At 32.9% G+C, this 18,363-nt stretch overlaps 1 protein-coding gene across 4 annotated transcripts in view; it reads left to right on the forward strand.

The window, feature by feature from the left end:
• The window catches only part of LRP1B (LDL receptor related protein 1B), a 1,890,044-nt gene that overhangs the window by 1,219,160 nt on the left and 652,521 nt on the right, over positions 1-18,363 (forward strand). For all 4 annotated transcript variants that reach the window (XM_058715412.1, XM_058715410.1, XM_058715409.1 and 1 more), the window contains exon 22: positions 15,440-15,640. In XM_058715412.1, the coding sequence (XP_058571395.1) occupies positions 15,440-15,640 (201 nt within the window). The remainder of the gene's footprint in view (positions 1-15,439; positions 15,641-18,363) is intronic.

Raw genomic sequence — 18,363 nt, forward strand, 5'->3', positions numbered from 1 at the left:
GTATAAAGATAAATACAAAAAGATTTTCAATGCAACATTTTGTTTTAATACCTCCCAAACTAGAAATAATGCAATCCCCATCATTAGGGACACTACTTAATAACTATAGTGCATTCACACAATGAACTACTCAAATGTCATTAAGAAGACGTAAGAAAAAATTTCCTAAGGATGGAATTTTAAGTTCACACTTTGAATCCTTTCTCTGATGTTAAAAATACATAGAGATGATGGTAAAATATAATAGAAGAAAATGAGAGAGATTTGGTCGTATTAACAAAATACATCTCTGATGAATTGAAATAAAATATAACAGCAAATGGTGGGCTGGATTGAAGCCGGATGCCTGATTGGATTGGATATGGAGACCAGTAGAGATGCACAGGTTAGGTTTAACAGGAAATGAAGTTGGGGACTGGAGCTAGGCTCACTGATGAAAAAAAAAAAAAAAAAAGAATCAGAATAGGACTCCCTTACTTTTGAAAGAAGGGGAAAAAATACTGCTGGTTGCTTCCTAGGATGGTTACTTAACTGAAGTTTTGTGCCTAGAGAGATGGAAGGCAATCAAGCCAATCCTCTTGCTAGCTCAGAGACTGAAAGTGATAAAAAGACAAATACAAGATGGATTTGTGAACCAAGAGTATGGGTTGTTATGGAGTGGGCTGAAGTAGAAACAGCAACACCTGTACAGAGTGATAGATAAACACATAAAGTCAGAGAGAAAATTGAGAATTCCTACCCAAGGTGAGATTGAAAAAAAATTATAAAATCCATGAAGAAAACAATCTCTAATAAACCCAGCCATCAAAAATCAATCATGAAATGAATTTACTCAAGATTAAATGAAAACGAGATGTCTAAATGACATATCTAAAAAAAAGGGGGTTTAAAAGAAGTATGTTTAAGATCCTCAAAGAGAAAAAAAAATGGAAAAGAATATCCCTAAAGTGAACAAGAATATACCTATATTTGATTATATATAGGTGTATGATATATTGAAGTAGATATGATTAGAATAATTGTAACAGAAAAAGGTGGAAAATGGTACCTATTAGACTTGAGAATGAAATATGTCAACACGGAAATTTTAAAAAATTCTAGGATGGACATAAAGGAAACAAATTGAAAAATAATAATGTACATTTTACCCAGAAAGCATTACAGAAAAAGAGAAAATAAATTAAGAAAGAGCAGTTAAGATATATGTTGAAAGGGCGCTTGGGTGAGTTAGTTAATTGTCCAACTTCAGCTCAGGTCATGGTCTCACAGGCTCCTGGGTTCGAGCCCCAAGCTGGAGCCTGCTGTGGATTCTGTCTCTCTCTGCCCCTCCCCCCGCTCTCTTTCTGAAAAATAAACATTAAAAAATAAATCAAAAAGAAAGGCTACAACAGATACAAGAAAGTCCATGAGACAATATAGGTATTAACAGACACACACACACACACACACACACACACACACACACACACACACAGAATAAGTTTTAGCTAAAGTGAAGAACTTGATTCCTCATAAAGAAGTACATTCAGCCTTCTGAGTAAAATTAACAAACTTAACCCAAACTTCTAGAAGTCATTTTGAAATTGGATATCATCAGTTACTGAAGCTACCAGAAAGAATATTAAATTACCTAAGAAAATAGGTAATGCCACAAGAAATGCCACAAGAAAATAGAATAATAGATGCTGAGGGAAAAACACTTTCAAGCTATTATTCTACACCCAGGTAAAATATTATTGAAGATAATTCAGACATACAAAGTATACTGTATTTTTCCACATTTTTCCACGATTCTCACTAGGAAAATTATTAAGGCAATAAAAATATAGGTATTAGTGAGAAAACGAAGGGATAAGTTTAGGGACCAGAATAAAATATTGCTGAGACTAACCACAGCAACAACAAAACAAAACCAAAAAATTTAATTATAAAAATACAATCTTTAATAAATATTTTGAAATGTAAGTATCTTACAGGAAATAATACATTATAAACTTTTATACAGCAAAAATTACAGAAAATACAATGAGAAAACAATATTAGGAACAAATTGTATTCATTTATTCTAACCATTAAAAATCAAATGGAAAAAAATAAGAATTTAGATCTAAGAATGCCTAGAGCAAATTAATAAAAATATAACACTTTTCTTAGAAGTAAAAAAAATATACTTTCTTTTACAAGGCATATGAAAGATTTTTTGAAATGAGCATTTAGTGTCACAAACATTTAGTGTCACAAACACCTTCAGTAAATTCCAAGAAGTAGAAATTATGCAGCCAGAATTTCCTGATCTAGTAATTATGAAGAGTAAACAGCCCTTCCATTTGGAAATTTAATAATAAAATAAGACACTTTTTTATCTTAATTCTAGAAGGAATCAAACTGGAATTGTAGAACTTTTAAAAAATAAAGATCTGTATATATCAGAACATATGGAATATAAATAAAGCATTGCTCAAGGAAAAATTCATAACTTTGTACATTTATATGCAAGTGTCCCAAAACTCAGTGAATTTTTAGCCTTTAACAACTTCAGAAGTATAAAGTTATAAAATCATCGAAAACATCATCTGAAACTTTATTTTTAACATATAGCTAGTTTTGTGAATCTTGAATAATGAATGTTTAAGTCCGTTTCTTGTAGCTTCTAGCAGTTTGCTGAACAACAGGAGCTGAAACAAAAAAATAGTAATGCTAAAAGGTTATATTCTAAATTTGCAAAATTACATGTAACGTAAAACTCAATTTACAAAAGTATAATAGATTTAGATAAACTTTCAAATAATTTTTATGCTTACAACATTTGTATTTCTAAAGTTATTAAAGGTTAAAACTGCTCTAAGACTTTGAGACACATATATTTACATTAAAAAATAAAAATAAAAAAATATTTTTAACAATATGTAAGAGACAGTATTCACCAATTTCCTTATGTTTTGTTGTTTCTCTACTCTCTTGCAGTTAGGTTGGGGCTAGGTGACTAGTTCTAACCAATGGACTGTATCACTTCCATGCTAAGGCAGTTAAGCTAAAGTGAGCACCCTCCTGCTCTTTTGCTTCCTATCCTAGTGACCTTTTAAATTATGAGTCTAAAGAGAAAATATGCAGATTTTAGTTGGTTACTGTAGCAAGCTCATCCTAACTAATGCAATAACTAACTCAAGAAGTTAGGACATACCAACAACACAAACCAAAAGAAAAGAGAAAAACAGATCAAATTTAAATTTAGAAAAGAGAAACAAAAAACAACATAATTTGATAATGCAAGCCCTAAGTTTTTGAAAGAGTAACCAAAATTGCTAATACAGTAACTGACCTAATAAAGAAAACACACTGAAAATTCAGTCCATAAATGAGAACTGGAAAATAATCAGAAACGCTGAAAAATCATACCAATTAAAGAAACTAGGCAGTGTTTCAGAAATGAAATTTAAAACTTATGTTAATAAAATTGTATATTCAGAAAATATACATTTCCAAAATTTTGTCTAGAAAGGAAAATCGGGTAATTTATTTTATTACAATAGGAAAAATAATCAAGATCTGCCCCCTTCTCATCATTCTTCCAAAAGCTCCATGTGCAGTTGAATAGTTCTACCAGATATTTCTTTTTTTCTAATTTTCAAAATGTTTTTATTTATTTTTGAGACAGAGACAGAGCAGGAGCAGGGGAGGGGCAGAAAGAGGGAGACACAGAATCTGAAGCAGGCTCCAGGCTCTGAGCTGTCAGCACAGAGCCCGACGCGGGGCTCAAACCCATGGACTGTGAGATCATGACCAGAGCTGAAGTCGGAGGCTTAACTGATTGAGCCACCCAGGTGCCCCTACCAAATGTTTCAAGGGACATTGTTCCAATGCTGTTTCATCTCCTCCAGAGCATTTAAAAGAAATAAAAGCTTTTAAGTTATTCTTTTTAGCAACATAGTATTGGTTTTACAACTCCCCAAAGTTATAAAAAGTACCTCCCTACACACAAAAATTACAGACCCTTACTACCACCATTCTAGATAAAGCATGAGCAAATCCAACAGTACATTAAGTGAATAATTGTCCACACACACAAAAAAAAATCTTCCTTTTTAAAAGCAAAAATGGTCTCAAAGTGACGAAGGCAGTTAATATAGAATAAATAGGGGAAATATTTGAAATACAGATCATAACTAATTACATACCCCGATTCTTTGGTATCATTTTTAAAAAGACCAACTACTATAAAAGTTGGCAAAATTCAAAAAAGTATAAAAGGCTCTTAGACAAGTGAAGAGACAATCACCCTCACCCATCAGAGAGTCAGATCTATATTGGGACTGGATGTTTTTTCAAAAGCAGATTGGTGATTATTAACAAAACCAATAATATCCTATGTTGGTGAGAATAGATGAAGTAGACACTGATGTCAGTGAATATTGATGAACCTCTATGGAAAGTAATTTGGTAATATATCTAGGTTTTAAAATGTGAGTACAGTTTCACTCACAATGCCACCTCTAAGACTTTATCCTACAAATACACTTAATTCACTGGAGGAGTGACATGTACAAAGATATTCATTTAGATGCTATTTTTTAAATATTTAATAAGGGGTTTAATAAGCTTAAGTCAGTAATTACCTGCATACCAAATAATTGACAATTTACAGAACATATTCTCCATACACAAAAGTCAAATTAGAAATAAACACTCAAAAGACTAGAAAGCCATGAGTCTGAAAACTAAAATTACACTTCAAAATAATCAACAGATTAATAAAGAAATCTTAATACGTATATGTAGGTATTTAGAACTGAATGACATGGGATATACTGTACAATTAAATTTGTGTGAAAACTTTTTTCAGCAGACTCAATTTTTAGAAAAGTTTTATGTTCACAGCAAAAGTGAGAGGAAAGAACACATACCCCATGTCGTATATAACCCCTGTTATATGTGCCCCATATACCTCCTGTTATTCCTACACATACAGCTTCCTTTACTAACAGTATCCCACAACAGAATGGCTTATTACAGTCGATGAACCTGCATTCCTACACTGACACATAATTATCACCCAAAGTCCATAATTTACATTAGGATTTGGTCTTGGTGTTGTACAAACTGTGGATTTTGACAAATGTGCAATGATGTGCCATGTGTCCCCAAGGTATCATACAGAATGGTTTCGCTGCCCTAATAATCCTCTGTATTCTGCCTGTTTACACTCCCTTTACCCCAACCCCAGGCAACCACTGATATTTTTACTGCCTCTGTAGTTTTACTGTTGCTAAATATGATGTAGTTGGGATCATTAGCATATATCCTTTTCAGCCTGGCTTTTTCTTCTTTCACTAAGTAACATGCATTTAATTTTCCTCCATGTCTCTTCATGACTTGAGAGCTCATTTGTTTTTAGCAATGAATAAATTACATTTTCTGGATATACCACAATTTTTTAATCCATTCATCTGCTTTTGAAAGATAGCTTGGTTGCTCCATGTTTTGGCAATTATGATATAAACATGTGCATATAGGTTTTTGTGAAGACATTGCATGGAGCATGGTTGCTGGATCATATGGTAAAAGTGGGTTTTGTTTTGTAAGAAACCGCCATTCTGCCTTCTACAGTGGCTGTACAATTTTGCCTTCCCACCAGTAATGAATGAGGAGTTCCTGTTGCTCCAGATCCTCACCAGTATTTGCTGTGTTTTGGATTTTCACCATTTTAATTGTAGCAGGATTCTTGCACAGAGAGTCATAATACCTAGGCTTCTCTTTCCGGGAAGCAACTTTATTCGTGCTGGTATGGCTCCGTTGGGTTCGTACAGAAGAACTGAGCCCCGAACACCACGTGGCATAGTTTTTTTGTTTTTTTAATGTATTTTCTATTTCTTTGTCTCCCATATATGGTATCACATAAACCTGCAGTCTGATTACGTGATCTCATGTTACAAGGTCATGAGGGATGTTGTCACGTACGTGTATAGCCAGGTTGCCTTGAGGTTTTTTTTTTTTTTTTTTTCTTTCCTTAGGGCGCGGACTTACCACATAATAGGTATATAGTAATATTTCCCTGTTGTTTTAATTTGTATTTCCTTAATGATATATGATTTTGATCATCTTTTATATTGCTATTTCACTAAATTGTTTCTAATAACTCAATGTTACAAAAAACCTAAATAAGCCAAAATAGGGCACTAGATGCAAACATTATGGTATATCCATATAGTAGACTATCTTGCAGCAACTTCAAAGATGGGAAATCACTGTGATCCGTGGACATGGACATTTCTGGTGATTAAGTGTCAAGTAAAAAGTAAAGGAAAACAATAGGGGGCATAGTATGTAACTTTTTTTTTATAGAACAGAAGTATATTTTTAAAAATAAAGCATATTTGTAGAAGAATTCGTAAGAACTTCTCAATATTTGTCTCTGAATTGGGGGAATGGATGACTAGAGAAAACAAGTGAGACAGTTTATACTTGTACAGTCTCCTCTTACGATTGACTGTCTTTAAATTGGGGGCTGACCCATATAACTGTTGCTCTAGATTCCACTGGAAAAAGCAACATATGTTTTCAAGTCAAGCCCCAGGGCAGTGTTAAGAGTTGAGGATTAAATGCTCTTTAGCAAAAGTATGTAACAAAACTCACTGGCACACATGGGGATTTAACTCTGACATTGGTTTCATAAAGGGCTTGCTTTGTGCTGATCCTCTGTGTAATGAAAATCCTCTGGGAGGCTTCTGTGAATGGCAAAGTATTACTCTTTTCCACGATTACATTGTTTTGTTTTCCTTCCCCATTGTTGTCTCAGTAGAAACAAAGTGAAATGGTTAATTTAATCATTATTTAAAAGCAATCTGAATAATTAGGACCAAACATTTCCTACAGTGGAATAGTGTTTTTATTGAAATTATATGATGAATTGCATATGCAGAATTTCTAAATACAGCACTTTCCTCTCTATCCCCCATATATAGCCAACCTTATAGAATTGTTTTATTTATTTTTGATGAAAAAAATGTGGTGAGCTCTCCACTGTCTATGTGTTATAGAGCTAGTAAAATACTTAGCATATTGCTTCTTATGAAACTTAGATAATTCTCTTTTGATTCTCCCAGTGACAGTTTTTTTTTTTTATTTTTTTTTCAACGTTTTTTATTTATTTTTGGACAGAGAGAGACAGAGCATGAACGGGGGAGGGGCAGAGAGAGAGGGAGACACAGAATCGGAAGCAGGCTCCAGGCTCCGAGCCATCAGCCCAGAGCCTGACGCGGGGCTCGAACTCACGGACCGCGAGATGGTGACCTGGCTGAAGTCGGACGCTTAACCGACTGCGCCACCCAGGCGCCCCTCCCAGTGACAGTTTTAAACATGTTGCTGTATGCTATCTATTTTTTCTCTTCAATCCTATATGTGAAGAAGAAAATATTTTTGCTCAGAGGACTTTTCTTTATTAATTTTTATTCCTCTCTATAAAATGCCTAGTCCAATAACCTCAGAATCATTTTTATTAATTTTATTAAAATTTCCTATCTTCCTCCTTCTCTTCATCAAATAATCTTTTGTGGTGTACCTAGTTGTCTTACTTATCATTCAATCATTCATTCACCTTTTGCAATCTAACACCCTATCTCAACCTTTGATGGAAATTGTTGTTTCGGTGGTCACCGGGGGTGATTTCACAGTCCATACTCTTCTGTGTCTCGAGTCCTCCTCTTCCATTCAGTAACGTGAGTTCAGATAAATTGCCAAACCTCTAAGTTTCAATTTTCTAATATGTAAAATGATGATGTTGATAATGATATAATAATAATAATAATAGTAATAATAATTAGAATAGAACATACAGTAAGTGCCTATTACACAATATGATCTTGATGAATGATACTTTGATTATTTTTTTTAAGATTGTTAAATATATTTTTAAGTATTCTCTACACCCACTGAGGGGCTTGAACCCACAACCCTGAGATCAGGGTCACCTGCTTCACTGACTGAGCTAGTCAGGTACCCCAACCTTTGACTAATACTGCACTTTGATCTCTTTCTCTGTAACACTTGACCTTTTTCTGCAGGGTCAAAATGTCCTGTCCTTGAAACCTTTTCTTATGAAGTCTTATAGTGGATTGTCCTTTATTCACTTACCATTTATATTCTCTTTTTTTTAGTTCACTTTTCCATGCCTGCCTCTTAGATTTAAGTTAAAAAATACTTCTTGAATGCCTAAAATGTTTCAGAAATTGTGGAGATTTTTCTCTTAATTTCTTTGTTTTGCTCCTTCTCATCTTTCTGCAAAGAAGGTATCCACAGCAATCTCTTTCTGTTCCCAAAGTTTTAACTATCACTTCTAGATAAATGTCTCCCAAATCTCCATCACTGGAAATCACTCCATGCTTTAAACCTGTTGTTTTCCTATGCTATGCTGCACATCTCACTTTTTCTCTGAAGTCAGAAATTTTTCCGCATTTCTCTATTTTTTTTTTTTTTTTTTAGAAATATCTTCAGGGCCTCTGGGTGGCTCAGTCAGTTAAGCATCTGACTCTTGATTTCGGCTCAGGTTGTGATCTCATGGTTCGTGGGTTTGAGCCCTACATCTGGTTCTGTGCTAAGAGAGTGAGGCCTGCTTGGGATTCTCTCTCCCTCTCCTTCTTTCTCTGTTCCTCCCCTGCTTGTGCTTTCTCTCTCTCTCTCTCTCTCTCTCTCTCTCTCTCTCTCTCTATCTCTCTATCTCTCTCTCTCTCTCCCAAAATAAATAAATATATAGATAGATAAATTAATAAAATAAACTTTTAAAAAATTTTTAAATTTTTAAAAATTTTAAAAATTTAAAAATTGCAACTAAAAACCTAAACTTTAAACATCCTTCAAGCCTCTTCAAATTCTCCAATCTTCTAGGATAAAAAAAGAAACGTCTTCAATTTCCTAAACATTTGGAATTAAAACAGAAAGTACCTTTTGACATTCTAACTTGTAATCATTTTTTCAGGTCCTATTGAATCTACCTCTACAATTTCTCTACCATCACCCATTCCACTCTTTCCACTCACCTATCATAGTGTATGATAAGCCTTTATTATCTGTCACTTAGACCACTGTGTGGCCTACTCTGTCTTTCCCTGACAATAATTAGCTTCAATCCATTCTACACAGAGCTTTGGCTCCCTCTTACCTCATAAACTGACCTGAGTACATACTTTCTCAAAATCTTTCAGTGGTCCTCCATTTTTATAAGAATATGAGACACTTTGTGAATTAACCATCAACATTTCATAAACTGTGACTTCAAACTACCTTATTATTGCTTCTGGAGCAAGTCCCGCCCTTTCTTGACTTTATGAATTTACATAGGAATTGCATGTTATGTGTGGATTAGATTCAGCAAATAAAGCTAAAACACCCTGTATTCAAAATGGCCATTGAAAATCAACTATTATACTCAGTATATGTGGTTCTGTGTATATAGTTCTGATAAAAATCTGTACATACAACTGTGCTATTAAGAAAATAACTTTAAGGGGGCGCCTGGGTGGCGCAGTCGGTTAAGCGTCCGACTTCAGCCAGGTCACGATCTCGCGGTCCGTGAGTTCGAGCCCCGCGTCAGGCTCTGGGCTGATGGCTCAGAGCCTGGAGCCTGTTTCCGATTCTGTGTCTCCCTCTCTCTCTGCCCCTCCCCCGTTCATGCTCTGTCTCTCTCTCTGTCCCAAAAATAATAAAAATAAAAAAAAAAAGAAAAAAAAAAAAGAAAATAACTTTTAGTATAAAGTAAAGAATATATATGCAAAATTGTTTACAGTGTTTTCCCTCATAAATGGAAAGAAGACCAAATTAAGAAAGAATTGATTTACCTCCACCCCCATGCCCTGACATATTCCTGTTGAGTAGCAAGAGTAATCAGTGTGCTATTAAATTATCTCTCTTTCTGCTTTACTTTTTGTTTTGCAGAGTGTATATATTTGAACATTAAAACTGTACACTTGAGGCAGCTGTCTATATGAATTGTTTTTCTGCTTCCATATGTAATATTCACTGCCACACTTCAAAACCTTTCCCAATAACACCTCAGTAAATCTTTTTTTTTTTCAAACTAGTCCTATATATTTTCTGTTTCTGAAATTCCATCTCACTCTCTGATTGCTATATGGCTGTTCTTATTCTGTTTTTATATGCTCAATAGTAGAACGTTTATCAGTACTAGACTTATTACTCCACAAGGTCAGAAAATTGTCTTTCCTATCTTTCTACATCGTTCAGTAGCTAGGCAAACACATTATACTCAAAAATAATTACTGAATTGAATTGAAGCCAAATATTGTTAGAGAAATAGATAAATGTGTATGTAGTATTGAAGGTTAGTAGTACAATTTTTTATTTAACGATTACAATTCAAAGACCAGTATTCAAAAAGACATTCTGTTATTGAGAAAATCCACTTGGATGTTTTCAATGATTCATTGCTCTTCATTCCCATATTCTTAATATTAACTGCCAATCAGATCCCAGGATAGCAATTATTCTTTTATAACATATAATGTCTTTTATTAAGATAAAAATATATCAAGCATTTTACAAAATGATAAATCTATTTTTTTAATGGACAAAACAGTTTAACAGAGAAACTCTAGACTTGATCATATAAATTTATTTTGGAAAATCATCACATTTTCTAATGATTCCAGAAACTCTTAATTTCCCTATATGTGTTGACTCTGTGCTGGCTTTTATCCTAAACTGTATATTTCAAGGTAACATAAATAAAACAGTCCTTATAGTATCCTGAGTGTGTGTGTGTGTGTGTGTGTGCGCGCGCGTGTGTGTATGTGTGTTTATGTTTGCACATGTGTCTGATTTCTCTAATTGTCATGATACCAAGATGATGATTGTTATTTCTGTTGTTGCTACTTTGTTTCTTGGCTACTGTTATTCTATTTGCTCAGAGGGCAAAACCACAGTTTCCATAACATTCTTGCACACATAGTAATCAATTTTAAAACATTATAAGTAGATCAGAAAAGATTATGTAAAACTCAGTAATAAACTCCTAATATTATTTTCATCATGTAACATATTTTTAAAGTATAATTAGTAAAGGCAAAGTAATTGACTTAGTTATTTGAACTTAAGTATGAACATTATAAAATATTTTTAAAGATTTGGGGTTTTTAGATATTGGATATTTATAATTTCTATCACATATTTTAATATTACTAATCTGTATTTCATTTTCATAATTCAAATTTTCCCTGTCTCAAGGTTCTTATGTATAAAGGAGGAACCTTAAATAAGAAATGTGTAATATTTATTCTTTCAAATTAATGCACCCAATGATGACTATGTAAGGATTTGTCTTAATATGAATCAAGTAAAAATCAACATTCTTTAAGCATACTTACTAAGATCATTTGCTGTTAGGTTTTACCCATAACCTTGTATACCCTCTTACCTACATTTTTGTAAGAATTAAAACCAAATTAAAACCAAACAAATAAGAAAGGGAGAAGCAATTACATTTCAAACCTCCCCTACAAAATTGGAGAGAGGAGAGAGCTATTTAAACTTGTAAATTTTATCTAAGAAATGTAACCATATGTATTTATGTATCTGGTAGCATAATCTGAGTTAAAATTAATACTCATTTGAATACGATTTTTCTTTACCTTTTCCAGGCAACATTTAGATCATGAATAGCAAATAGGTTTTACTGCTGTTCTGACTCTAAAAGATTGATAATGGTTTATGACAGGTTTTTTGAAACAATTCTAAGGTTATGCTGGAGTCAGTGGTTAAGAATATCATGATGTATTAGTGATATCTCGGGGCGGGGGGACAACAGCAATAGAAATTACTGCATTACTCTTGAGCTCTCCTTTCATTCTATGGTACTTTCAGATGAATGCCTACAATTTAATATTCAAGTACAGAATGCCATACTTTAGACTAAAATTATATGTTATGCATTGACTTTGTCTTGCTAACTAGATTATAAACTCCTTGGTGGCAGGGAATGGTTCTTAGGATTTTCTTATATTTCCTATAATTCCAAGGGAAGTGTAAGTCACAGAGCAACCTCAACATAGAATTTTCATAAAATACATTCGTAGAAACTATCAAATTTTATGGCACATGTATGTACATTTTATCACCATCATTTTAAAAATGAGCTAAGTTTTGTTTTTGGTTTTGTTTTTGTTTTTGGACTAGTTATGCAGAAATATGGTAGAAGGGAAATAAGTAGCACAAAAGGATTCATTGAAAAATCCTGCTCTCCTATTCTAGATTTCCTGTACCTCTTCCTCACCAGAGGCAATGACTGTTAGCTATTACATAACCTCCCCCAGAAAGAACTCACATAGAGACAAACCTGTCTATATGGGTATACTAATATGTGTATGGAAATATAGTCCTAGATAAATATATTTTACCATGCAAGAAAACACTAGATTTTGTGCCTTTTTTATTGGTAAGTTTTGGAGATTGTTTTATATTAGGCAGGATTGTCTCTTTTTCACTCAAGTGTACAACTTCAATGTGTGGATGCATTGTAAGTGATGTCACCAGTCTTGCGATTTTGATTTAAGTTTTTGTCAGTCTTTTGCTAATATATCCAAAGCGGCAGCACATGCTTTTGTATAGGACCTTTGTGCATTTGGGCAAATGTATTAATGAAAAAAATTCTAAAATTAAAATTACTGTGGTGAAGAGTTGCTGCACTTTTTATTTGCTGGAATTCATAATATTTCCCTACAGACAGATTGTCCCAGTTTGCAGACTCATCAACATTGGGGATGTTACACCCTTGTTAAATCTATCCTTGTATTATCCAATTTTTTCATCTAAACCAATCTGGTAGAGGAAAAAAAGGTATCATATTGCCATTTTAGCTTACTTTATATTGAAAGGTATTTTTGATCATCTTATGTTTGTAAGTCATTATTGATCCATTGTGAATCTTGCACTCGTATTGGTATATTCATCTTTAGTTTATTTGTAAGATCCCTTTTGTATTTAAAAAAAATGTCCTTTTTTCCAAATAAAATATTTTTTCTGGTTTACCACATTGTGTTGAATTTGTGTATGGATTATATTGTTGCAATGTGGAATCAAAAATATTGATGAAATTGAGTTTATCAATTTGTCCTTTATGTTTTCTGGGTTTGTGTAATAAACATTTCAAGTTTTTGTTATTTTAATATCTATCTTATTCTATAACATGTGTGTATTTATCATTGTTATTATGAAATGCTTACTTCTTTGACATACTGAGAATATATTTTAATGTAAGGATCAAGTATTAGCTTTATTTTTTATTTTCTCCAGGTGGCTAAGCAATGTTCCTAACATCATCAAACTTGTATTTCCATTATCTCTACTATTCGAACAGCCAATTTTATATATTAAAACTATATACTATGTAAATGATTATGTTATATATCTATCCTATTCAGTTGTTGATATCTTGATTGATATTGTGTTAAAAATATTTTGACTACTGTTATTTTAAAATACTTCTAAATGGTTGGCATTAACAGTTCCTACATCAATTATCCTCTCTTTTTTTGAAGACTGCAATGATATTTGCAATTTTATTTCTCTTAGATTTGTAATAATATTGTTCCTATTTTATTGGGATTGTATTAATCTGGGGACAAATAATTTTACGGGAACAAATCTTCTCCAAAACAAAACTATATCTTTATCCAAGGCTTCTTTTGGGTTTCTTTGAAGACTCTTAAAATTTTTTCATATAAATTCTATACAACTCTGGTGTCGTTTAGCCCAAATACTGTATTTTATGGTGGATTTTTAAATCCATCTTTTCTTCTACTATAGTCTGTTTTTAGGTATGAAATCTATGGACTTTTTGTATAATATTTGAAACTTGCTGTCAAATTTTTTGAATTCTTAGTTTCTTACAGTTCTTAATTCATTTTTATTGATTTTACAATTATATGATTATATTAACTTCATGTAATGATACACTTCTAATTTTATACCTCATTTATTTCTGTTATCTAATTATATTAGATGGTCTTTCCAAAACAATATAAATAATATCATTAGTTTTATTGATGATGTTAAGTCAAAAATTTATAATGTGTCTCCATTTACATTAAATTGATCAGTGAAGTATCCATCATTTTCTATTTTAAGAATATTTTCATTTATAATTAATGTTTATTATGAAATGCATTTATATTAACTATGAAACTTATAATTTGTGTTTTTTTCTTATTTGACCTAATAGCATAGAAACTTATTTATATATTTCTACAAATGCAAAATCCTTTCACCAATACTTTAATTAGTTTAAAATTAAGGTTGAAGCAGACTTCTGAATATATAAAGACTCTTTGACATATGCAGTCTAATATTTTTCATTTCTTTTTCATTTTCCCTACTCATTTTATGAATTGTGGTTATATAGTCTGCTAATAATTAGCATTTATCTTCAGGTACATTTTTAATTCACACTATACCTTAACATTGCATAATCCAGAAAAGATAAATTAATTAGAAGAAAAATATAGACATTCTGGAAAGGAGGAATAATTTATATTAAGAAAAAAAAAAGGTTTACATAGACAGTGGCTTTTGCTTTCTATGTATTTCATATTATTTTTTTAAAAGCTGGCTAAACATTAATCATTTTTTCTTTCAAAGTCAATAAAGAAAAACATATTTCCATAAAATCTGTATATATTTAGTACCTTAGCTACTAAAATATTTGATAACACTTATGTCCTTTTATGAGAGGGAATATACATACCTAGTTATGAGGAGGAGTTGAGGTCCTAAGCTTATAAATATAAACAGAAGGACATTTTCTCCTGTGGAATAAAATATTTGCTTAGGTTTAGGGTTGCAAAAGACTGATAACATTTTCCAGAATTTAGGATTCTGAAAGGAACTTATATACAAATGTTTGTATAAACTTTTTTTAAGTATTATAATTAAACTTTCAATTAGTCACAGAATATTTTTTTTAATTTTTTAAAAATCTTCATTTATTTTTGAGAGAGAGAGAGACAGACAGAGCATGAGCAGGGGAGGGGCAGAGAGAGGGGGAGACGGAGAAGCTGAAGCAGGCTCCAGGCTCTGAGCTGTCAGCACAGAGCCCAACTTGGGGCTCGAAGTCATGGACAGTGAGATCATGACCTGAGCTGAAGTCAGAGGCTTAACCAACTGAGCCACCCAGGTGCCCCACAGAATATTTTTTTTAAATAGGGTCAGACAATAACTTGAAAGCAAGGAAAATATCACGGCTTTAATGCTAAGATCATTTTAACAAGTAGGGTAAGAACTGTTCAAATGCCTTCATTAAAATAAATTGTCAAACTATCAGCCAATACATTTCTTGCTAATAGCAAGTACTTCTTCTGACTAAAGACAGTGGTGAGTACTCATTATTACAGTGACTTAATTGCAACAATCAAATGGATGATGTTTCTGTTTCCTTAAGGGAGATGCATCAACAAAGCATGGCTATGTGATGGAGATATCGATTGTGAAGATCAGTCAGATGAAGATGACTGTGACAGTTTTTTATGTGGACCACCCAAATACCCTTGTGCTAATGACACTTCAGCCTGCTTACAGCCAGAGAAACTCTGCAATGGGAGAAGGGATTGTCCTGATGGGTCTGATGAAGGCGATCTCTGCGGTATTGCATGTTTCACTGATGTGCTTCTCTGTGGATACTAGAAATGTTTAGTTCACTTGCTGATAATTATTATAGTGGCATACCTTCCTTCCATTTATTTCCTTTACATATAACTTTTAGCGTTGAACCCTATCTCTTTTTCAGGGACTATAAATCTATTAAAAGTTTTAAAAAATATGATCAAAAATTTCAAAAATAAAGCAGAAAAGGTTGGCTTGTATCCAACCAACTTAATTGTATAGTTGAGCTCATCATTTAGATCTCTGAATGGTTAGTGTTATTTCCACAATTAAACTGATTATTTTTTGTCATTCAGAACAAAAGAATCTTCTTATTACTGACCTATGGGATGCAGTTTACTACCAGCCAATGGATTTATCATACCTATATTTCTTACAAAAGAAGTGTTAAAAAAGAGGAAAGGAAGAGATTGAGTCATGAAATCAATTGAATATTATTCAAGTTTATAAAATTTTCTCTGAAATTTTTAGTCCTCTTGCAATAGCTTTCTTTGGTATGCTTTATCTAGTTAAAATGATGCTTTCAATCTGATAGATAGCTTTTGAACTTTGAAATCACTTTTGACTAGTTGTCTTTTTATACTGACCAGAACATGTAAAGAAAATTACACTTCCTTCTCTGTGGGGAGATCAGACATTTAGCAAGGAGATTTTCAAAATATGTTTTCTAGATAATACTGAAGGTGACATCAATAGAGTAATGAAGAAGAATTTACAGAATGATAACAATAATGAGATGACTGGGGACTGTGAGAAAATGACTTTAGGAAATGATGAAGCTTCCTAATTGAAAATGGAAAAGACAACTACATTTAAGCTTAACGTTATCATATTTTGATCTGAATTAAATATTAGTAGAGAGTGATACAGAAAAAATTATTATGTTTTAAATTTATGTGGTAAATGTCATTTCTTCCAAAAAGTCTGTGATTCTGTAAAATAATCTTGAAACAGTAAATACAACAGTCTTCATTCAGTGATGGTAAATTTAAACTAGATGTTTCAACCCCCACCCACACTCCCCCTCCAAAAAAACCCCACTGAAATTAAATAACAAATACAGGGTGACAGATTTAGTTTATCTGTATTTACTTCTTCTCCCAGCTTATTCTCCTTTATGAAGGAGATTGGTGGATTGAAGTATCTCTTGTATTACAAAATGTGAGGTTTGCTCGTGAAGGTTGTAAGAGGAATTCTGAAAGAAGAAAACTATCAATACTCTTAAAACTGAGAATATGTAAATATAGAAGAAGAGAGACTTTAGCAGGTTTATATTCTTTTCTTCAGTTCTTCAATTAACTCACCTAGGCAGGTAACTTAATTTCTGGAAATGTCAGATTCCTCATAACAAAAAGGAGATGATGATATTTATAGGAAGTCATAGTAATAATGCCAGGTGCTCTAAAAGTATTGAAAGAAATTAGTGCTTTTCCACCTTTTTATACCCTTCAGGTCAAATGAAGTAAAAAAAAAAAAAAAAGATGAAGAAGAGAAAATAGAGTCATTAAGAAAAATGAGGAGAATATTATGAAAACACAGCTTTATTTTCCTATCCTCTGCTCTCTAAATTAGTATTATAAAAAAGCAATGGAGATTTCTTCTGAATTTATTTCTTTGTCTACTTCAAAACAGAAAATTAATTCTTGCTTTTAAGTCACTATATTCATCAACTTAGGAATCTTGCTCAAACATTTCAAAAGATTACAGGAGTGAAAGAGTTTACAATAAAGTTGGGTGTGGACGTATCAAAGAAGATAAAAAAGACATTTCTATCCTGCTTATAGCACTATGGCATAATGAAGTCATATACTCTCCTCTTCATGAGGTGAAGTTGGAGGAAAGTTAGGGAAATGAAAAAAAAATCAAACGATGCTCAAAGGATTGAATTGCCTTGTATGGTCCTCCTTTCCCTATCTTCTTTTACATGTACCTTTGTATTAGAGCTCAGTATATGTATCCTTATAGGCAATATTGGTACCTGTGGAGAAATGGCACCTTGGTCTCTTATTTTCAAGGCCAATGCCTATCAGTTGTAGGGTAGATCCTGTCTAGCTGGACAGGGTTTTTGGTTTATGAGTTTTGTATCATAATGAGCATAATGGACATTTACCCAGTGGACATAAGAAAATATATATACCCAGTGATTTAACTTTAAATAATGGGCCTGGGTTGACTAGTAGCTAGGGAATGTATTTTTTTTTTTAATTTTTTTTTTCAACGTTTATTTATTTTTGGGACAGAGAGAGACAGAGCATGAACGGGGGAGGGACAGAGAGAGAGGGAGACACAGAATCGGAAACAGGCTCCAGGCTCTGAGCCATCAGCCCAGAGCCTGACGCGGGGCTCGAACTCACGGACCGTGAGATCGTGACCTGGCTGAAGTCGGACGCTTAACCGACTGCGCCACCCAGGCGCCCCGGGAATGTATTTTTTGAGAGAGATACCCAAAGCTGAAAGAGTTGTGTGTTGTTTTTTTTTTTTTTTTTAACCATTTGGTATAGATGATGAAAATGTAGGTTTTTCCTCTTCATGTCTATTTCTTCCAAATAGTTGTATTCACAAAAGCTATTTTTTGTATGTTTGCTTTTAAAGTTTGTTTGTTTGTTTGTTTGTTTAGAACATGGGAGGGGCAGAGAGAAAGGGGGAGAGAGACAGAATCCTAGAAGGGCTTGAACTCAGAAAAGGTGAGATCATGACCTGAGC

The sequence above is a fragment of the Neofelis nebulosa genome, chromosome 2, assembly GCF_028018385.1.
Source record: "Neofelis nebulosa isolate mNeoNeb1 chromosome 2, mNeoNeb1.pri, whole genome shotgun sequence".
Classification (NCBI taxonomy): domain Eukaryota; kingdom Metazoa; phylum Chordata; class Mammalia; order Carnivora; family Felidae; genus Neofelis; species Neofelis nebulosa.